Source organism: Nannobrachium achirus (genome assembly GCF_963921795.1).
Source record: "Nannobrachium achirus genome assembly, chromosome: 13".
Lineage (NCBI taxonomy): Eukaryota > Metazoa > Chordata > Actinopteri > Myctophiformes > Myctophidae > Nannobrachium > Nannobrachium achirus.
In genome coordinates, this window is record NC_137833.1 from 58,052,417 (window position 1) to 58,075,958 (window position 23,542).

General features: G+C 43.6%; 1 protein-coding gene across 4 annotated transcripts in view; it reads left to right on the top strand.

Annotated features, from left to right (window-relative positions):
* zswim8 (zinc finger, SWIM-type containing 8) overlaps positions 1-23,542 on the top strand; it is a 117,512-nt gene that overhangs the window by 20,508 nt on the left and 73,462 nt on the right. For all 4 annotated transcript variants that reach the window (XM_080741177.1, XM_080741179.1, XM_080741178.1 and 1 more), the window contains exons 5-6: positions 7,620-7,792; positions 15,527-15,634. In XM_080741177.1, the coding sequence (XP_080597303.1) occupies positions 7,620-7,792; positions 15,527-15,634 (281 nt within the window). The remainder of the gene's footprint in view (positions 1-7,619; positions 7,793-15,526; positions 15,635-23,542) is intronic.

Consider the following 23,542-nt stretch of genomic DNA (forward strand, 5'->3'; position numbering starts at 1 on the left):
TGAAAACACTGGCACAGAAGTGTATGGGGCCCTTAAGGCGGAGGTGAACTTTTGGCGCCAAAAGACACCAGTGCCCATACATCTTTTTACTATAAGCAAATGTTTCTTCTCTTTCTTGTTGACAGGAAAGTGGTAGAATTATACTTTAGTCGTTATTTTTGTCTTGGATCTGTTGAAATAGCGAGGGACACAGCACTGCGCATATTGACAATAAATCTGCTTGGGGGGACTACAAAATGATGTCACGGCTTAACTCACTTAGCGCCGAGCGACTTTCGGGGCGACTAACTAATGATGGCGTTTAGTGCCGAGCGACTCGGAGCGACTTTTATATAAAAGCATTGTTTAAGCTTTTAATTTGGGTTGATAGACGGAGCGGAACGGTTAGCTTACCTTCGACTAGCATACAGATGAAAACCGTGAAAAAAAAGGATACGATTATGACGTCACCTTTAAGCCATAGCTTCCTGTTTACGTAGGCCTCTGTTAGCCGCTAGGCTCAATGCAAACCATCCGACCCTCACGTAGCTTCACTAGGTCGGATTTTGATTCGGAAACTTTCTGTGTGGCATCTATATACGTTCCGATGCCCATACCAATGGTGGTTTGAGACGATCAAGCACGAATTGAGCAGTATTGAGCTCAAATGGCGGCCCGCGGCCTGTCCATTGAATGTCAATGGAGAGCATGTCATTGTACCATCCTGTTATGTCATGAACCTTGTTTTTTATTCTGACTTAACATGGGACCATGGAAAGTCTATGTGCTATGGCTCACTCTAGTGGTCATCTTGTGGCATCCGCAGGCACGTGTACCTGTTTATGTAATGTGATTTTGGGGATTCAATATAGCTATTTCCTGGCGTTATAAGCGCAGATTCATATTGAAATCTGGCTCGCTCGGCGCTAAGTGAGTTAAGAGCCCCTAAAAAAGTGGACATCTCCGTTTTAGGCACGGAAAGTGTTAAAATTCACCCCATCTTTTAACATATTCTCAAGTGCCAGACGCCACAACAATGGAATCTTGCTGTATAGTGAATGAATAATAATAGCTTCCCAATTAAACTCCAGTATGAGTGTAACAAACCAATCAGGTTTTCATGGAGAGGGTTTCACATGGGGACTTTTATCTGTGTGATGCAGCTGGACGACACGTCTGCTCTAGGAAGCATTCAGGCGGCTGTAATCCCCTCGACACGCCACCCTGGTAAGTCACTAATCCACTCATTTGGGGACGGAGAAGGACCAAATGAGCTGCAATTAAAACGGACAATTCCCAGGAAACACTGGACAATCCAACTGCATCATAGGGATGGGACGATTATGAACATTTCATATCACGATTATTGTGACAAAAGAAATCGCGATTTACAATATCATCATGATAATCAAAATCCATTATCCTGAGGCAGAACATTTCCCATAAAAATAGCAGATCTACAAGCTCACAACGTGTCGCAAAGCTTGTAGATCGGCTATTTTTTGGCAAAGACATTTGAAAGAGAGTGAAAAAAGACTGTACCAAGTAGATATATTATAAGTATCTTTTTACCAATTATAGAGGGTTTAAGTGGTACCGGATATGCAGCTCGGCAAATAAAAGGTGAATTGATCCCAGTGCATGACGGAGGACAATATCACGATAAATTAAATCTCCACGATACGAGTGAGTGTTTTTTATCACGATAAACGATAATATCACGTATCGTCCCATCCCTACTGCATTACTCTTACAAAAAGATAAGTAGTCAGTAAGCCTTGCCGAGCCACGTGGCTCCATAAGGTCAGGAGCCCGGCCCCTGTTTTTGTAGCGTGAGGCGGCTTTTTGATTGATTGAATACTTTATTAGTCAGAAATGTAAATGGCCCGAGGTACAGTCAGACATTAAGGCTAAAAGGATAACACAAAACAATCCTGCATGGTTTCCTTTGCCGTGTGTGTGTGAATGGGTTAATGTATTGCACATTATGAAGTGCTTTTAGATGAAGGCTGTGGTCTTGTCTGTACCAGGGGCATAGTTCCGCCGATTTAAAATGATTCCAATACGGAACAAAAACTTCCTATGATTGGCCGCTAGTTGCGCTGTTTTCCCCCCCGGCCGATCGCAAAAAGAATTGTTCTCCATTGGACCCCATTCATTTTCCCCTTTTGTTTTCTAACCCTAATTAACATTTTCATAAATACTTTATGGTGTGCTGTGCTTCCGGGAGGCTCCGACCACATTCTCCCATGTATCTCTGCGCTTGCACGTGACCGTTGGCAGCCAATAGCCTCCTCTGGTCGCATTTCAATCTATGATGGCGACACCCATGCCAAGGACCCGAAATACTTCAGTTGCGCTGCATAGAAACCAATGGCTTCGCACTGTCCATATATTTTACGGTCTATGGTCTGTACATAGGGTCTGTGATGCAGGACTTAAAGGAGTAGTTCACCCCCAAAATGACTTTTTTTCTATTGATTACTCATGCCATGGAGACTTGAGTTAAATGATATTTTTAGTTTTTTGTTGCATTCCTAAGACAGCAATTTGATTACAATAAATGTACCCCCATTGATTCCGGATTGGGGACCCAAATGTGTTTGGGTCAATGGGGGTACATTTACTGTGATGACATTTTCGTCTTAGGAATGCGACTAAATGGCATGATAGGAAAAAAGTCATTTTGGGGGTGAACTACTCCTTTAAAGACTCAAAGGCAGGCACAAAAATGTGGTCTGTGGGTCGGTCTCTAAAGAAGAAGTTTGCTGTCTTCGTGTGTGTGTGTGTGTGTGTGTGTGTGTGTGTGTGTGTGTGTGTGTGTGTGTGTGTGTGTGTGTGTGTGTGTGTGTGTGTGTGTGTGTGTGTGTGTGTGTGTGTGTGTGTGTGTGTGTGTGTGTGTGTGTGTGTGTGTGTGTGTGTTATTATTAAGACCATAGTAGAGTTCACACTGAGGTAATGGAAACCCACAGCTCCCCTGAGAGAGGGAGGGAGGGATAGAAAGAGAGAGAGAGAGAGAGAGGGGGAAGTAGGTTAAGGCGTATGTGTGTTTTGATTGATTGATTGAAGAATTTATTAGAAGTTTGCAATAGAAAAAAGTACAGTTTCATGACAGTACAAATCACTGGTACAAGGTCAACTAAAAGGAGATCCTAGAAAGCCGAGGCTTATTTCCACAGGAACCACACTTTAAGTATCTCATATAACATTGAAAGACAGACGGATAGAACATAGTACTTTATCTAGGATAATATCAGTTTCAAAAGCATAACATCAAATACAAAGGCAGAAAAAAGAATAATAAAAAAGGGGGGGGGGCATGGGGGCTTAGTCTATTTACAAGTCACGGGTAGCAGCTGTCTGAAGGTGACTTTTCATACCAATTTTGAAGGAGGCTAGGGATTTGCTCTCCTTTAGGGCTTGAGGAAGGGCGTTCCACATGTTGATGGTGTAGCAGGAGAACGAGTTAGAGCCTTGTTTAGTGTTAAATCTACGTTGATGATGATTAGTGGAGCTGCCTCTGGTGTTGTGGTCGTGAACATCCTTGACCTTTAAGAAGTAGTTTGTCAGGTACATGGGAATCTTAGAGGTGTAGTGTATCTTGTACACCAGGCCCATTGCAAGATGCTGTACTCTGTCAGCTACTTTGAGCCATCCCACGCTTTCGTGGTGATGATCGGTAAGGTGGGTCAGAGGTGGGAGACCAAGCACAACCCTAATTAGTTTGTTTTGGGCTGTTTGAAGCTTTAACTTTAAGGCGGCTGGGGCGTCGCGATACCAGACAAGGACTCCGTAATCAATGAGGGGCCCAATAAGAGCTCCTCCTAGTGTCTTTCGGGATTTAGTATTGATCAGCGGGGCAACCCTTTGCAAGAAGCGAATTTGTTGGTTGACTTTATTGATTACCTTGGTGGTCATATTTTCACTGGATAGGTTAGCCTCCAGGATGCAACCCAGGTAGCAGATGTAGTTTTTTCTTTCTATCACAGTGTCACCTATTTTAATTGTGAAGTTCTCAACTAGGCTAAGTTTCTGACTAGATCCAAAGAGGATACATTCAGTTTTGCCTAGGTGAATTGAGAGTCTGTTGTCATTGAGCCAGGTGCAGATCTTGTTAAGTTCACAGTTAAGGGCCTTTTCAACCTGCAATAAGTCTCTGCCGGAGACTAGGAGAGCCGAGTCATCCGCGAACAGAAACAGATTGCAGTCACAAGCAGATGACATGTCGTTTACGTATATTAAGAACAACAGTGGTCCTAGTATACTCCCTTGAGGTACTCCACAGTTTACTGGGAGGGGGGGGGACAGGGTTCCGTTGACTTCCACCATCTGTTCCCTCCCCACCAAGTAAAGGTGTCTACACACCAAACAGCCTACAGGAGACTCCTTCTGACTGTACACAGACTGCAAAGAACTGCAAAAAACTAAGCACTTATTTTTTATTTTATTTTTTTCAGACGACGCCGACTGTAGTTACTGTATGGCAGTGGTGCCAGGTCTGCTCCTTATAAGCAACGTTGATCCTGTTTTCCTATAATGTTGCTAGATGTGGGTTGCTTTTGTTTGGGCTTGTTTCTGAAGTGTAGTTGCTTATTTGGCCTTGCTTTCAACATTATTTTATAAAATAACTAATGTAATAGAGTTCAGAGGTGAAACTGGTCGCGCTTTTGGGCTTATTTTCATAGACCTGGTTGCGTATTTCACTCACAGAATCTGGCAACCCGGCCTAACCCGGCCGGAGGCAGCTCTGTTCTCCGTGCAGAGGAGGAAAAAAAAGAAAACAACAACACGGGCACTTGATGGACTATTACTAGCCTACTACTAGCTTTGCTTTGGATCCGATTGGAATAGGAATTGAGAGTTGAGATTGAGAATATGGTATTTAGTAAAAATATGCGACGGGAAAATGTCTCTGGCTTGTTTTGGCTTGGTTTTGGAGCAGTAGTAAACTATTCTACAACTCCCTCAATCTTACCGACGGCGAGGGGCGACTGAACAAAACTGAGCAAGTCCAGTTTTCCAGTTTTCGGTCGATAAGGTTCCCGACCCGCTGCCGAAAACCTGACGATGAGCTCCCGTTCGGCAACAGACGCTTTCCGCCGCCTTCCGCCGCCGAATCGTCGCCGAATCTGTGCGGTTAAAAGTGGCCTTAAGAGTGCATCCATCTCACTGCTGTGCTATCAAGACCAATAGCTTTGAGTTTTTCAATCAGAATAGAATGATCGACGGTGTCAAATGCCTTCTGGAGGTCCAGCATGACCATGCCGTTTCACGTTTGATGTAATCATTCAAATAGATGAGGCATGTATCTGTGGAATGGGACTCTCTGAAGCCAGACTGGAACTCGTAGATCAGTTTATTCTCTTCAAGATATTTAGCCATGTATGTATAAAAGGAGGCAGGAACTGTCTTCTTGGTCCTGTGAGAGCTCATCATTCTGAAGCATCTACCACTGTCCTTCCTCTGTCCTTCTCTACCTCACCCCCCATCTCTCTCTCTCTCTCTCTCTCTCTCTCTCTCTCTCTCATATTGTGCTGGAAAGGCTCCAGTGGGTAAAAGCCCTTGGCTGCTTTCCTCCTTCCTCAACTCTCTTGTCTTCTCTTCCCTATGCTTCGTAGGGCTGTCACAATGATTACATAATAGTCTACTCTAATCGCAATTATTTGATTTTGTCATAATCGTTTACATGTTGAAAAATGTTTATATATGTTTAACATTTAAGAATAGTGGACATAGCAGATCTACAAGCTCACGCGCGTCGCATCATGGCGCTTGTAGATTGGCTATTTCCACTATGAATGTTATTTTTAAAGTGTAAAGTTTTAAAGGGTAGTAAGTGTCAAATATGTCCCTCATTTCTTTGTATATTTAGGTTATGTGTCATATCTGCCATGTGCAACTTCAAATCCTACAAGACAAACAGAAATGTAATTGTCAACGACAAAAACACAATTAAATCGTTAATCGCAATTATTTGAGTGACGATGGGTAGCTATGCCCCTCCCAAAAAGCTTTTGTCCAATGCTAGCTTAGAATAACTTAGTGCTTGCCAAGGCTTGCCTTGGCAACAGCCTTGGCAAGCTGTTAATCGTCATGTATCTGTCATAATCGTGACAGCCCTAATCGCTTCGCTAATGCAAGCTCACAAAGCTTGTAGATCTGCTGTTTTCACTACTTAACTACTAAAAGAAAGGGGTTATTTATTCACCCATGACCCACAAATGGAGTGTAGAAGTCCGACCCACTGTTTGGGAACCACTATGCTACATGCTCCCCCCCAAGTATTTTCTTTCCTCCCCCCTCTACCCAGCGTTGTCTCCACTTACTCTCTCTCCCTCTCCAGCTCTCCTCTTTTCTTCTCCCCTTGTTGCGTGAGTGGAAATCAAACCGCCTTTTCATTTCCTGCTTGGCAACTGAAGGCCTCCAGTCAGTCAGCTTGGAACAGGCTGCTGCTGCCTGCTTCACTCTTTGTGGATCTACAAGCTCGGACACGATGCACTGCGATGCCTTCTGAGCTTGTAGATCTGCTCATTTCAGCGCATAAGACACTGCACAAAAGTATATATCGGCCTTAACCCATTTAGGCCTAGAATTAGAAGGATTCAAAAGACACTTATAAAATCGGGTCAAAATTCTAATGTTCACGACTTTTCAAAAATAGCAGATCTACGAGCTCGCAGCGCGGCACTCGGTGCCGCGCTGTGAGCTTGTATATCTGCTATTTTTCAATAGTTAAAGCATAAAATAATGATACACAAAATGTGTACCCGTTCTAAATGGGTTAACACCCCCACGTCATTATTCAAAGTGGACATCTTCCTCTAACACTTTGCAGATCCGCTGAGTCGTCGTGAAGAGATTTCCTTAAAGATACAAGGTTTCTGCCCGACAAAGATATATATCATTTTGTCATTGTCGGAACTGTAAAGTATGTTGGCACATACCGTAATTAGTAACAGACAAACACCTTGTCTGCCTTGTAGCCACAAACCACAGCCAGACAGACTCGTCACGATCACCTTAATTTGCATGGGGAATGTGATTGTGTGTTACCGTCCCCGCAGGCTATGGGATCAGTAGCCAAGACACACACAAGTGCACACACAAGTTTGATTTAGCGGCCTGGTCCACCAGTGTTAATTTTGACTGCAAATATTGATTTAGTCGTAGTCTTTTGAATACAATTTTGTTTTAGTCATATTTAAGTAATTTGAAAATGACAATTATTACATAATCGTCTAATAGCAATTATTTGATATAATCGTCTAATCGCAATTATTTGACATAATCACAATAATTCTGTCTTAATCGTCATAATTGTTGAAAAATATTCAATACAGTATATGTTCAAACATTAAAGCAATAGTGGAACTAGCAACTTGGAGGCCTACAAGCCAAACAGAAATGTAATTGTCAACGTCAAAAACACAATTCAGCCCGTTAATCGCAATTAATTGAGTGACAATTGTGTCATATCTGTCATGTGCAACTTCAAAGCCTACAAGCCAAACAGAAATGTAATTGTCAACGACAAAAACACAATTCAGCCCGTTAATCGCAATTATTTGCGTGACTGAATCGTCATGTAAAATCAAAATGTGATAATGGTGACAGCCTCTCCTCTCTCTCCTCTGTGCCAGGCTTCCATCTCAGTGCCACGGTGGTGAGCTCTCAGGCGGGACAATCCAAGGGGGCGTACAACGTGGCCGTCATGTTCGACCGCTGCCGCATCACCTCCTGCAGCTGCACGTGTGGCGCCGGCGCCAAGTGGTGCGCCCACGTGGTGGCGCTGTGCCTCTTCAGGATACACAATGTAAGTGTGTGAGAGGGTGAGAGTTAGGGATGGGACCATATGAAAATGTCATGTCACGATTATTGTGAAAAAAGAAAAAAAAACATAATTGCGGTTTACAATATCCCCAACATCAATTTGGAACATTTGCCAAAAAATAGCAGATCAACAAGATCACAACGCGTCGCAAACGCGACGCGTTGGGAGCTTGTAGATCGTCTATTTTTTGGCAAAGAGGTTTGGTAGAGAGTGGGGGAAAAAAAGACTGTATCAAGTACGTTATTTCCAGGTCCGTTTGCCGATTATAGAGAGGTTAAGTGGTACCAGATATGCAGCTTGGCAAATAAAAGGTGAATTGATCCCAGTGCATGACGGAGCATAATTTAACGATACATTTTAATCTCCACTATACAATTATTACAACGATAAATGATGATAACCATTATCGTCCCATCCCTAGTGAGAATTGTGGAAAATGTTCCAAAATTTTGAAATGTTGAAATTAAGAGATTAGCAACACAATGTGAACTTGTAGTTCTATGTTTTCCGATGTAGGATCTATAATGTGTGTGTTTGAGAGACCGAGAGAGAGAGTTTCATGGATTGGATGCTCTGTTCGAGGAGCGGTTGTGTCCTGCATCTTTTATAGCTGATCGTTAAAAGCCTTTAAACCACTTGAACCCTAGCGTCCGGCCGTACTCCGGGGTGAACATCCAGCGAAAGGTTTAGTGGCCAAACTAGCTTTATTATCTTTATGACCTCCAAATGCTTTCTGTATATCATTAACCCATGCAACTGTTGAGCATTCAAATCCATCCAGCTTATAGCCTCAGTTAAAGGACAACTTTGTTTTTTTTTCAACAAGGGTTCATATTTTAGATTGTAATGAGAGAAAAGAAAAGATGAGTGTTAAAATGTTTTCATTTACTGCTTTTTTATTGTTTTAGCGATTTTAGAATTTAGATTTCAGTGGGTGGGGGTATGCCTACGAGTGGCTAAATATGTATTTTTAGACACAATAAGCCGGCAATTTCTTTGTTACTATTTACACTTTGGGAATGGGCTTATTGTGTCTAAAAATACATATTTAGCCACTTGCATGCAAATCAAAATGGTTAAAATCGCTAAAACGATAGAAAGAAAGAAATTAAAACATTTTAACACTCCTCTTCTCTTTTCTCTGACTATCTAAAATATGAATCCTTGTTGTAGTTGTAACCTGTTCATAGATTCCATATAGTTTCATTGTTTGACTGCACAATCAGTGTATTTTGGATTCATGTTCATTTGTGTTTTCATATATTTAAGCACTTGAACCGGAAATAACTAATTAAAAGCCTGGGTTTCTGAGGCTAATACACGTGACCTTTCACTCTGTACTTAGTCTGTTCTTTTTCCCCTCTACACCAAACCTCTTTGCCGAAAATAGCCGATCTACAAGCTCACAACGCCTCGCAGCACGAGGCGTTGTGAGCTTGTAGATTTGCTATTTTTGGCTAAAGTTCTCAGCATAAGGACGCTAGGGTTCAGGTAGTTAATATAAAAAAGGAGAAAAGTTTCTAACACAATGATTTGGAGGACCCCCTGTAGTAACTCTGAGGACCCCCTGGGGGTCCCGGACCCCCTGTTGAAGACCCCTGATGTAAAGTCATTTCCGCTCCGACCACATCAGAAACCCCAAAATGGTATTTATCCCAGGCTAGTGTTTGTGAGGTCCTGCTCTTTGGTCTGTTCTCCCCTGATATTACCCTGGAGTGTCCGTGGGCTCTTCACACCTCTGATGTCCTCACACCTTGTATAAGTGCACACATAGAGAGAGAGTTCCCAATGTCTGGTTAAAAAAAAAATGGAAATCAATGTTTCGGTTCTTGGACATTCATCAGGACAAACATTTCAAGTACTCACATGTTTAGTGAAATGTGTGCAAACACCTTTTCACCAAAACACATTGGAAAGCAGTTTACGCACACGCACACACACACACACACCCACACACACACACACACACACACACACACACACACACACACACACACACACACACACACACACACACACACACACACACACACACACACACACACACACACAGAGAGAGAGAGACTTCTAGATGGCCTTTCCCTAGGGGCCCAGGATCTAAAGAGAAGTTGTATTCCTGTCCACAAACCAGCGTGAACTTTGAACTGTCACATCGTCTTTTAACCAGATGTCTCCTCTTAGGCAAGCCTTCCAAAAGAGGGTCTGTCTGTGTGTGTCCATTAGGGGTGCAACAGTTAATACAACTAATCAATGTAATTGATTATTAAAAATATAATTTAATAAAACTAGAAGCTCGGCCGCCCTGTTGTCATACGACCTGTTTTGACCATCTGTTTGCCTGTGTCCATTTATGCCCATATATGGAGATATCTGTCTGTCTGCGTCCATGTCATGCCCATATATGGAGATCTCAGCCCTTTGGGTGGCCAAGCGTCTAGTCGGGTGCCGGCCTACTCGGGAACGATGTAAATAGGGAATGAATGCCCCACCGTTTAGTGCAAACCCCATTTATCTGTTTGCCTGTGTCCATTTATGCCCATATATGGAGATATATTTCTGTCTGCGTCCATTTTATGCCCATATATGGATATCTCTGTATCTGTCTGTCTTCATCTTGAGCAGTATACGCAGCCTGCTTGCTTTGCCACCCGTAGGGAATGATGCCCCTCCGGTTGTTAGGCAATACCCATCATACCCGTTGTTCGGTTATGTCATACTGATGACATTCTCGCATTTATAGTAAAATAATCCATTAATAATCCATCCTATTTTGGGTATACAGACATTTTGTACACAATTTTAGCTTGACACCGTTGTGTAGGGCTTAAGAGTTTAATTGATTTGTTGATATATCCTTTTTTTTACGCCCTTCTCAATTGTTCGATTAATCTAAAAAGTTATCTTAAAATAAGTCGCAGCCTTACTGCCCATTAGTTTTCATTACAGCAATATTCTGTTATGTAATTTAATGTTGAGTCCAGGCATGGAAAATAACTAATGGGAAATTGAAGGTCTCTCCATTCATCAACCTGACTTTGAGTGGTTACCTCAACCGTGAGAAGTCCATGTTAACCTTTAGGCTAAGCTTTTTTTCTTCTTTTTTTTTCCTTTTTTTTTTTCTTTTTTTTGTGCTAATTAACTCCGATGACAGGACGTTCGAGCACAGCAACAGCTAATACGTTTGAAACCTCTCTCTCTCTCTCTGGGAGTCACTAAAGTCCTTGTCACCTTGTGATTCAGTCCCCCTTTGTGCCTTAGTGGGGAAATAAGGAAATTGGGTTGGAAAAAATGGAATGAAGGCCCTATAACGTCTGAAGTTGTTTAAACGGATGTTGGTTTATTGTAAGAATGGGTTGTGTTTCAGAATGCAGCAGTATGCACCGTTGTGTGGTTAGCTCACATGAGGCATGTGATTACTAGATTACTGGTTCATATGGCAGACATGTCAAATACTGACACGCAAATAACACGCTTGTGAAGAAGATTCTGATTACCATGGTGGAAAAATTAGGCTCATTCAAGATTTTTTTTTTCTTTTTTGCATTTTCATGAACTCCTCAGACGCGCGCGCGCGCACACACACACACACACACACACACACACACACACACACACACACACACACACACACACAATAGGCACATGTGTATACTATACTTGTTAGGACGTAATCATTTTATTGAAAATAGCTGAAAATGACAGAAAATCGTGTAGATTTTGAGTAGTTTTTCAGTGCATGATGTTGCCAAACAAGTGGAGTATGAAATGGTAAAAGCTCTAACCACCCCCACAGACTAAACCAGTGTTCATTTTGACAGCACATTTTGATTTAGTTTTAGTCTTATTTTAGTCATCCAAAAAGTTTTAGTTTTAGACGAATCTGTGTATTTCATATATCCCAGATTTTCAGATATCCACATAGAAAAATATCTAGGTCCACACGACAGATATCTAGGTCTAAAATAATCGGAGTCCACAGACCTCCACTAGGGGGACAAGCACACACACAGTGAAAAACACACAGAGATATCCGGGTTCCATGCCTACACAGATCCAGTGAATCGTATATGTTTCAATATCTTATTTATCCGGTTTCAAAAGTATCAAATTTCGCAGCCGAAATATCCAGCTTGGTGTGGCTGCAAACCCCAATTGCACAAAGAAATGTCTTAAAAAATATCCAGGTTTGTGTAGCCGGCACCTTAGTCTGGTTCTAGATGACTAAAACTACAGTTATGTATGTTGTCGATAGAAATGTATTTTGACAGGCCTCGTGGCTGATTTTACACTTGGGTGACTGCTGAAAATAGCAGATCTACAATCTCACAATGTGTCGTGTGAATGCGGTGTAAGCTTGTAGATCTGCTATTTTCAGAGCGCAACATCCGAGCGCAACCAAACATAAAATGACAATGTCTTTTAGTTCTTCCTTCCTAACATTTTAGTCTAGTTTGTATTTGTGGACAAACATGGCAATACGTTTAGCTTTGGTCATCATAGATTCGTTTTTATGTAATTTTCAGCAGTGAAAAAAGGCAGTCGACGAACATTTCATAGATTTAGTCAATGAAATTCACACTGCCTGATTGATGTTTATTCTTTTCAGGCCGGTTTTGAAAGAAACTCGGGCTGAGCTGTAATGCAGAATGTGGTTCAGTACAGGAAGCTGTGCATCTATATCGTTGTTGTCGGGTGGAAACTTCGTATCTCCAAGTTTCAAATTTGTATGTTCTTTCGCAAAATAAAGCCCTGCTTCATCGTACACGGCCGTCGCTCAAAAGTTGTGAAAACAGCAGATCTACAAGCACACAACGCCTCGCATCATTGTAGATCAGCTGTTTTCACTAGTTTAAATCATTTTTAAAATGAAAAATGCAAAACGAACGGTTTTGGACATACAAGGTTTTCACCCGACAACAACGTTATGCATGGGTGAACGAACGCTAAACCCACTGCCTGTTTGACTGCCACGTCTTGCCGTGTGTCAGTACACGCACAGACACACACAGCCATACTCATCATCCAGTCAGAAACTCAATGAGATGCTGATTCTACTGTTAAGTACTTTCTAATAGCACAGGCAGGCAATGGAAAAAACATATTTTAACCCATTTAGAACGGGTACACATTATTGTGCTTATTTTATGCTTTAACTATTGAAAAATAGCAGATGGTGCCGCGCTGCGAGCTTGTAGATCTGCTATTTTTGAAAAATCGTGAAAATTAGAATTTTTACCCGATTCTATAAGTGTCTTTTGAATCCTTCTAAGATTTTTTTAAAACACTATGTTTCCATGTCGGCAATCTGGCTATAGCCATTGTCAAAGAAAAGGTCCTTTTCACTGTCTGTTCTTGAGAGACTACTATGTCAGTGGTGCTCAAACCTTTTCATGTGAAGGACCCCCAAAATGATATTTATTTGGCCACGGACCCGCATCTCAAAATATTTTGTTCCAGGAACCACCCAGAAGCAAAATTTGAGTTACAAACGTTCGCTTTGAAAATGCATATATTCAAAGATTTGCACACATTTTCATGACTTTTTCAAAAATACCAGATCTACAAGCTCGCAGCGCGGCACTCGGTGCCACGCTGTGAGCTTGTATATCTGCTATTTTTCACTGGTTAAAGCATTCAATAAGTGTAATGGTAGTGTTGCTGTGTAATGGCATGGAGGCAGGTTGATATAACATAGCCTGCTGTTCGTTTCTGTGGTTTATATTATCCTATTAACAGCCTGTTCGGTTCTTAAGCAGGACTCGCCTGACCAGGTGTTGCCAGGTTTTCGTGAGAGAAAAAACAAGCCCTGAAGAAGCGAGAGGCTAGGCCAAATTAGCACTTTAAACATATTATGTCAGCAATTTGACAAATTCGCAGATCTAAGCTCAGCTTGTAGATCTGCTATTTCACAGTATATCTCCATATACAGTACATGGATCTTCATATATGGGTACCAGCGGTCTCCGTTACAGGTCCGATATACATCACTGGCCAAACGGCCAAGACATGATTGGCCAAGACAAGATTAGCGAGGTCGCTTGTCGCCCTGAGGCGTCTTACTAGTTATTATTATTATTATTAGATCCTGTCCAACCTCTATCACCAGCACCATATTTGTTACGTTATCTTATTTACTTTCACCAGCTCAGTTTGTGGTTAGATTTTTGGCTCCAAAATTCTTGGCCAAATATCCAGCAGATCCCATCTGTTTTTTACTGGCAAAAAAAAAAAAAAAAAGAGTTGCTTCATGTTAATTCTCAATTCCTGCTGTCATTTAGTTAATGTAACTCATTTCTCTTTTTGATGAGTGTTGCTTGTCAATAGTAATTCAACTCTTAACTACAGTCTTAAGAAACAGAAAAAAGGGTTAACAGAAACCCCTCGTTTGCAAAACGTGAGCCTGATCTCTTTTTTTATTTTTTTGCGTTGGCTGCTTAGAAAAGTGGGGTCCGTAGGAAACGTGGGGAGGCAGTGGCTCAGGGCCAGAGTAGCCGCTTGGCAACTGGAAGGTTCCCACTTAGAACCAGAGTTACTGTCAAAGTGTCCTTGAGCAAGGCCGTGAACCTCTAATTGCTCACGGTGTGCAGGTCGGTGCCTTGCATGGTTTCCTCTGCCATCGGTGCATGTGAATGTGTGTGTGAATGGGTAATGTACAATCTCTGTAGAGCGCCTTGGATAAAGGAACCATTAACCATTTAGAAAACAAAAAATAAAGGGGCAGTTACTCGAGAGACCCATAAAAACCCCCAAAACATAAAACATATGGGTCTTGACTCACAGTTTAGGGAAATTGTCTCTCCACAGCCGTCAGGCTGCTGAACAAGGCATAAGCAGCTTGATAATAGGCACTGCTGACATGCTGGTCTCAGTCCTTTACTCTTCCTTGTCCTAACCGTGGATTATACTGACAAGTGACTGGACTTTTATTTATTTTTTTCTTTGCTCTTCCGCATGGACCGACTTGTGGATTACACCAGTGTCAGTCTACTTTATGTGAACTATGCGGTCGAAACGCACCTACATTTTACACCTTAAACCCATGTACATCACACTGATTTATCTTGTGTGTTGTTGTTTTTTGGCACCTTAAAGGAGTAGTTCACCCCCAAAATGACTTAGTTTTTTTACATCGACCCCATGGATATGTTTGTGTTGCATTAGACAATACGAGACTCTTTGTGTCTCCAATCCATAGGGAACCACTGCTGTTCATCAAATTATTGGCTTAGGAATGTAAAAAATCAAACCTCGGTTCGAAGTGAAGCGATGAATTTTTATTCTATGTGTTCTAGAGCTATGACATCTGTGTTCTAGATCTATACATTCTTTGTTCTAGATATATACTTTCTATGTGCTTTAGTTCTATATTTTTATGAATTCTGAATTCTGAATGATTTTATCTGGAGGGCCAAATTGTCATGTGAAGGTTGACCAATCCTCAATTCTGCATGCACGGGACATGTACGGGACAGACAAAGCCACTCCTTGAGAATCTATAATGGGAATCCTCAAAAAAAACATGTACGGGACAGACAAAGCCACTCCTTGGAAGCGGCTTTCACCGCTTCAAAAATATCCATGAATTCCCTGTCTTTCTTCTATGGTAATAACAATGTGAGAGGAACTATATGCACAGAAACAGCTTTCCCCCACTTCTTTACCTCCGTAAAGCTGTGATGTGCCAGCAAAGCTGATTGTGGTTGTGTTTCCCTCCAGGCGTCAGCAGTGTGTCTGAGGGCTCCGGTCAGCGAGTCTCTGTCCAGGCTGCAGAGGGACCAGCTGCAGAAGTTTGCTCAGTACCTCATCAGTGAGCTCCCACAACAGGTGACACACACACACACACACACACACACACACACACACACACACACACACACACACACACACACACACACACACACACACACACACAGGGCTGTCACGATTATGACATTTTACATGACGATTAATTGTCACTCAAATAATTGCGATTAACGATTTAATTGTGTGTTTTTGTCGTTGATAATTACATTTCTGTGTGGCTTGTAGGCTTTGAAGTTGCACATGGCAGATAGGACACATATCTAAAATATACAAAGAAATTACTGACATATTTGACAACTTTATACTTGAAAAAGAACATTGATAGTGGAAATAGCCGATCTACAAACTGTAGTGTAGGCCATATTATCTAGGCCAGATGTAGTGCACAAGACGACAAGTTGGCACCTCGACAGAGTGCTGTCTAGTGTTGTGGCTGTGAATGTCACTCACTTTGGAGAAGTAGTTGACAGGTGTGAAGGTATTGAGGCCCTGTCTCTTTGATAGGAGAGATGATCAAAGGAGCAGAGTTTGTACGATTACGGTTCCCCAATGGACTGAAGTAGGGATGTCCCGATACCACTTTTTTGCTGACCGAGTACGAGTACAAGTACTTCATGTTGAGTACTCGCCGATACCGAGTACCGATACGAGTACAATTAATAATACAAAATGTATTTAAATTGCGTTTTTTTTTTTTTTTTTTTTTTTTTTTTACTATGAACCATTACCTGTATTAGATTTCTTATTATATCTGTGTTCTGCCCCCACTCATTGTACATAGACAACCTCCCTGCCTTTTTAACCCACATCTGACCAGCTTATATATTGACTGTGTCAATTCTTGTTCTTTTTTTTCAACACGTGTTCCTCCATCCACACACAGTGCAGGTCCCGTCCATGCTAATAGGCTAGCTCCGGTGGAATAGGTCGTTTTAAACTCTATAAAAGGGAACTAGAAATGCTATCCTTAGATGGACAACAAGTGTTGTCCATATCTACGACTCCTATGGACTTTATTTGGAAATATCGTTTGTTGTTGTTTTATGGAGCGACGTTCAGCAACGTGAGACGTGAGTTACACACACACGCACACGCACACGCGCACACACACACACACACACACACACACACACACACACACACACACACACACACAGTCACGCTCCTCCTCCCTTCAGAGACAGAGAGAGAGAGAGAGAAAGGCGAGGCGGCCGCAGAACCCCCTCTTGCACTCTGCTTTGGTGTTGAGCTTGCATATCTGCTATTTTTCAATAGCAAAATTATAAAATAATTAAGGCCCTGGCTTTCACCTTGAGCCCTAGTAACTCAGTCCCACTTTTCTCCCCCTTGTGACGCCCCTGCTCGGTATCGGCCACTGCCGTGAGAAGTATCTGGCGAGTACGAGTACAGCAAAATAGGGTTGTATCGGGGCGAGTACCGATACCGCGATTACCGATACCGCATCCCTAGACTGAAGTATGGGTAGAGCTTCTCAGTGAAGGTGCAGCCAGTGAAAGAGTAGAGGTGAACTCTGGCCTCCACATCATAAAAGGAGACCAGACCCTCCTCATAATCCACAAACACTCCCACTTTCTTGATCTTCTTTCTTACAGGGAGGGGGACAGTAGGTCTAGCATTGGCCCCGTAGTGTTTTCCATTCCTCAAGAATATAATCCAGAAATCAGTTGATCTCAGATAGTCTTCCTTCCTGTAGATGGACTCTCTGGCCACTCCTAAACTCCAGTCAGTCTTCACTCCAACCTGAACCTCATAGTAAAACCTTCCTGAGGAGAAGCTTTGTTTTCCTAAGACACAGACGCATGGAGAGAATCTCTCTTTGTTGTTTGGGAGATTCTTTCTTACATTTCCCTGATGCACTTGTTTTCCATCCTCAGACAGGATGAGGTAGGGATTTGCTGTATCAGGATCCAGAGTCACATCCACGGTGTATTGCTGCATTTTCTTCATCCCAGAATCACACAGATTCCCCATCTCTTCACTGGGTTTGGTTTCTCTCTCTCAAAGCTACTGCTCCTCACACTGCGTGGAATCAGCTTTTAAGCCGTGGAGCTGCATGGAATCTCACCTCATCAAATATGACGTCAGGTTTATCCAAATATGGAGTTCCACGGGGACTGCCCCATAGGTCGAACTCCCGTTGGGTCGAACAGCGTCGGCAGGTTAGATAATCACCCGCGAGCGTCGGCAGGTTAGATAATGACCCGCGTCACGGTTACTGAGGTTAGGTTTAGGGTTAGGGTTAGAGTTAAGCATAGTTTTACTGAGGTTAGGATTAGGGTTTGGGTTAGAGTTTGGTGGTCGATCCAAAGGGCGTTCGACCTAATGACATGTTACCGAGTTCCACACAGCTCCACACTGGACTCTGCTCTGAAATGTCAACAAACATGGACACAGTGAGATGTCCTTTTAGACCGGGGGTTACATTTTTTTCACGCTCTACCAAATCTCTTTGCCAAAAATCAGCATGCAAGCAAGCGTAAAATCAGGTGTTATGATGCCACCAAGGCGTAAATAGAGCCAAAATAAAATGTTTGTCGACTAAAACGAGACCAAGCCAAAAACCTTTCAGATGACATGACAAAAACTAAAATGACATTTTATCCATCGCTAAAGCTAAATCAAAAATTGCTCTCAAAAGACTGGTTTCTGGGAGCAGCCTGCTAAGCAGCCACTGAAGGCCCTATCAGAGTAGAGTCTGCAGTGATAAGTCATCACCGCTGTGTATTTTTCTAGCTATCACCTAAAAAATGTATTACAAAGCCTAGGTCAGGGGTTCCCAAACTTTTTTGTCTCAGGGCACCCCATGAAGATTTTTTGAATCCGAGGCACCTCAACATTATAGTTTTCACTCCCAGCACCTTATATTTATAGCATATCGTCGTTGTCGGGTGGACACCTTGTATGTCCAAAACCGTTCGTTTTGTATTTATCATCTATAAAATGTACTTGTAAAATAGCTACTCAGAAGGAACTGGTTTCTAGGGTTAGGACCCGCCGCAGTGGTGTCCGGTAAGAACTTAACCGAGATGCCTTGAATCGTATGAGAGGCTCTGAAGTCTTGCTGGGAGAACTAGCTGAGTATCTTGAGATGGTTGGAGGCGATGACCAGCCATAAGCTTAGGTGATCCTGGCGATAAGGTCTGAGTAGAAGAATGCTTCTCCCTTCTCCGGTGTCAAAGGCTCCTATTTATAGGGCTTGTTTGTTTATGAAGGTGACATCAGCATGATGTCATCCTGATGAGGTCACTAACTAGACATTTCCATATATGGGCCGCTCCTTTGTGTATGATGTGATATCACCCTGATAAAGTCAGCATCTAGATATCTCCATATATTGAGATATCGAATGTGAGGTGAGGTGAGATACGTCAGTCATTTCCATATATGGTGATTCAACTTCAAGGCGCAATCATGTCAACTGTTAACTGCCGGTATGACGTGAGAGCAATTGAGAGCCTTCGCAACAGCCGCCCCAGATTTCTCGTGGAAATCGATAAAATATTAAGAAGGCTCGAACTGGTCCTCTTGGTGCTCCTTTACTAGTCCCGTCTCTGCTGTATATGTTGTGGTGGTCTGCCGCGGCCTGTCTGATCTTCGATCGATAGGAATGATGGGTGATGGCCCCAGATAGATCTGACTCATGCTCCAGTGCATGTTAGGATGGTGTTGGTGCTCCTTCGCCTGGTGGTTGTCTTCTTGATGATAAGTGGTCCTCTGCCTATCATGCTCTGATCTTGCTGGGGATCGGGACCGCCCCCTGGATCTCGATGACTGATCATCTCTGGGACAGTCGGTAGGATAGTGATGCCCTGATGGGTTTGGATGAGCTGAGGTCACAGTCTCATGATGCCGCCCCGTTGATAGGTAGTAGTCCTGATGGCCCTGTATGTTCTGACCTCCAGGGCCCTTGGGCTCCGGGAATAAGTGCCTTGTGGAAACTTTGGGAGAAAATGTGTAATAATAATGTTGACAATTTATAGCAACACGTACATTTCTTGGACGAAATTCTTCTACTTACCTGGGTGTCTGGATTGTGGATGCCCCTGACCTCCAGAGCCCTCGGGCTCCGGAGGCAAACGATGAACCTTAAGTCCCACATCTTCGGGACCTGGGTGTCTGGGTTGCAGACACCCCTGACCTCCAGAGCCCTCGGGCTCCGGAGGCAAACGACGAACCTTAAGTCCCACATCTTCGGGACCTGGGTGTCTGTGGAGCAGACACCCCTGACCTCCAGAGCCCTCGGGCTCCGGAGGCAAACGATGAACCTTAAGTCCCACATCTTCGGGACCTGGGTGTCTGTGGAGCAGACACCCCTGACCTCCAGAGCCCTCGGGCTCCGGAGGCAAACGACGAACCTTAAGTCCCACATCTTCGGGACCTGGGTGTCTGTGGAGCAGACACCCCTGACCTCCAGAGCCCTCGGGCTCCGGAGGCAAACGACGAACCTTAAGTCCCACATCTTCGGGACCTGGGTGTCTGTGGAGCAGACACCCCTGACCTCCAGAGCCCTCGGGCTCCGGAGGCAAACGACGAACCTTAAGTCCCACATCTTCGGGACCTGGGTGTCTGTGGAGCAGACACCCCTGACCTCCAGAGCCCCCGGGCTCCGGAGGCAAACGATGAACCTTAAGTCCCACATCTTCGGGACCTGGGTGTCTGGGTTGCAGACACCCCTGACCTCCAGAGCCCTCGGGCTCCGGAGGCAAACGATGAACCTTAAGTCCCACATCTTCGGGACCTGGGTGTCTGGGTTGCAGACACCCCTGACCTCCAGAGCCCTCGGGCTCCGGAGGCAAAATACGAACCTGAGAATGGAGATTCATCTGACGAATCGTCTCCACATACTCACCTACCTGATGTTGTAGATCACTGATGATCCGGTCTTTGTCTTGCTTCTGACCATCCTTATCTGGGCAGATTTGTTGCTCGGCCCCTTTTAGGCTCTTTTACCAAGGGAAGTATCGCACGAACATCCTCCTACCAAAGCCGGTCCCTGCATGACTCACGCCATCTCTCCGATTTTGGCATCTTGTTACTGCGGTAGGCCCCATTCCCGGGTTTCGGCACCATGTAAAATAGCTACTCAGAAGGAACTGGTTTCTAGGGTTAGGACCCGCCGCAGTGGTGTCCGGTAAGAACTTAACCGAGATGCCTTGAATCGTATGAGAGGCTCTGAAGTCTTGCTGGGAGAACTAGCTGAGTATCTTGAGATGGTTGGAGGCGATGACAAGCCATAAGCTTAGGTGATCCTGGCGATAAGGTCTGAGTCGAAGAATGCTTCTCCCTTCTCCGGTGTCAAAGGCTCCTATTTATAGGGCTTGTTTGTTTATGAAGGTGACATCAGCATGATGTCATCCTGATGAGGTCACTAACTAGACATTTCCATATATGGGCCGCTCCTTTGTGTATGATGTGATATCACCCTGATAAAGTCAGCATCTAGATATCTCCATATATGGAGATATCGAATGTGAGGTGAGGTGAGATACGTCAGTCATTTCCATATATGGTGATTCAACTTCAAGGCGCAATCATGTCAACTGTTAACTGCCGGTATGACGTGAGAGCAATTGAGAGCCTTCGCAACAGTACTAAACTAGTGAAAACAGCAGATTGTGCTTGTAGATCGGCTGTTTTAGCTAGTTTTGTGAAACTGTTTTGTATGATGAAGCAGAGCTTTGCTTTACCAAAAGACGTACACATTTGAAACTTTGAGACACAAGGTTTCAGTGACGATATTTTAGTGATTATGTTGCGAGGAAAACGTTGAGATAATAGCCATTTTGGTTAGAACTGGCTGAAAATAACTTTGTACTTCAAGTTTAAAATGATACTAAATATTTTTTCAAGTGTCCAAATATTATCAAATTATCTCGCGGCACCCCTTGACCGTCACCCACTTGGAAAACCCCTGGCCTAGGTGAAAACTACACCGCGGTGATGACTTATCACCGCAGACTGTACTCTGATAGGGCCTTTAGTCATCATCCACGCTGGCCAGAGAGTGTCATCCTGATCAAGTAGCGTTCAATTAACTCTTTTATGTTGCAACAGAGCAACGATGAGCTTTCAAACCCACATCAAATGAAGTTCAGCTCAGGCCAACGTGAACTGCTACCGTACATCCACTGTTCCATCTCTGTCTCAGACACTAAACCGTGATGGTACATTTTATCTGTGTCTACGAAATGCATTTATTTATGCTATCCTCTGTTTCTTCTGTTCTATCACTGCCTTTCATCTTTCATTTACTGTGCGTGTGTGTGTGTGTGTGTGTGTGTGTGTGTGTGTGTGTGTGTGTGTGTGTGTGTGTGTGTGTGTGTGTGTGTGTGTGTGTGTGTGTGTGTGTGTGTGCTATGACAGTAGCAGCATTGTTTGGCTGCAGTACACCAGGCGTTGACGCACGCACGCTCGCACACACACACACACGCACACACGCACACACACACACACACACACACACACACACACACACACACACACACACACACACACACACACACACACACACACACACACACACACACACACGCTTTGTAGCACAGTCTAACATTACTGACCACTCTGTGGCCAACTGGCTTATTCCAGCTCTGTAATTAGAGCTACACACGCGCACGCACACACAAACACACACGCACACACATGCATTCTCTCTCTCCATCATAGATGTGTTAATTCTGTCAAAAGTATTTATTGTAAAGACCAACGCTTGAAAGAATGACTGGCAGAAAAGCAAAAGGAAAGAAGACATCTCTATTAAAGATATGTGACTTACAGCTGTGCTAAACGTTCTTGCTAAGAGTTGATAAAACTGAACAGGGTGATACTAGAACACAGTCGACAAAGTATTATCTCTGTTCCTTCCATAAGTGTGACATAGTGATGCAGTCTCATGTGGTTATCTGTGACTTGAGGCTATTCCAGTTCTGCACTTTGAAAAGGGAAGCGCTTTATTTTCTCTAACTTTTTCTCAAGCAGAATGAGAGAAGTGAACAATTTTATAGCAGACTAGTGCCGAGACGTTGCACAGCACCGTGACATAAGCAGTTACTCTCAATTAGCATTGAGTCATGAGCGTGGCCTCCACAGTCCTGTTACTTTTCTTACACACCTCATATTGTACCAAAATAACTTTATAGTAATTTGAGGGGGTTCCACACTAGCCGCGGTCACCGCCTCCAAGCAATTCATTTTCAATGGGAGGCGGGCGGCTTTTTCAGCCGCGCAGCGACGTTTTGGGGCGGCGAGGAGAGCGGGCGCGGTCCCGTGAAATCCCCCGCGAGCTTGCTCGTTTGTGCATGCGTACGCGGGCGGTGAGAGATGGATTGTGTTCATCTTTGTGAAATACAGCGCGGCGTTTACTCACTGAACGAGTGTGTTTGTGTCTCACCGCGGTGCGGCCACCGCTGATCCTAGCGGCAGCCCCGACGGCAACCGCCTGTGGTGTGTAGGGCACCTTACAGTCTTTTAATTTAGTCAAAATCGTTGGAAAATGGCCAATATACTGTACAAGCTCACAACGTGTTGCATCACAATTAGATTGTCTATTTTCGAATAGACTAAGCATAAGATGGAGCTTAATTGGTTAATGTATGTTTTGTATTTTTTCGAGTAATTCAGTTTTTATCAAAACCTCCACCGGCTGTCAGTCACGTCACGCTTTTGCCCTACTCATCACGCCCCCGTTGCCCCTATCCATGCCAAACTTTGCACACACATTCCTTGGCTGCCAAACCCCTCATTTCTCACATGGCCCTCTTCTAGCGCCACCGTGAGGACGATTCTTGCAAAACGCATTTTTAGACACTGCTCCTACAGATTTTGCCCTAAAATCACGCAAATCGGTACACGGTATCTCTAAAGTCATGTCATCAAAATGGATCTGGTCCCATTTCCCATATTCCCTCC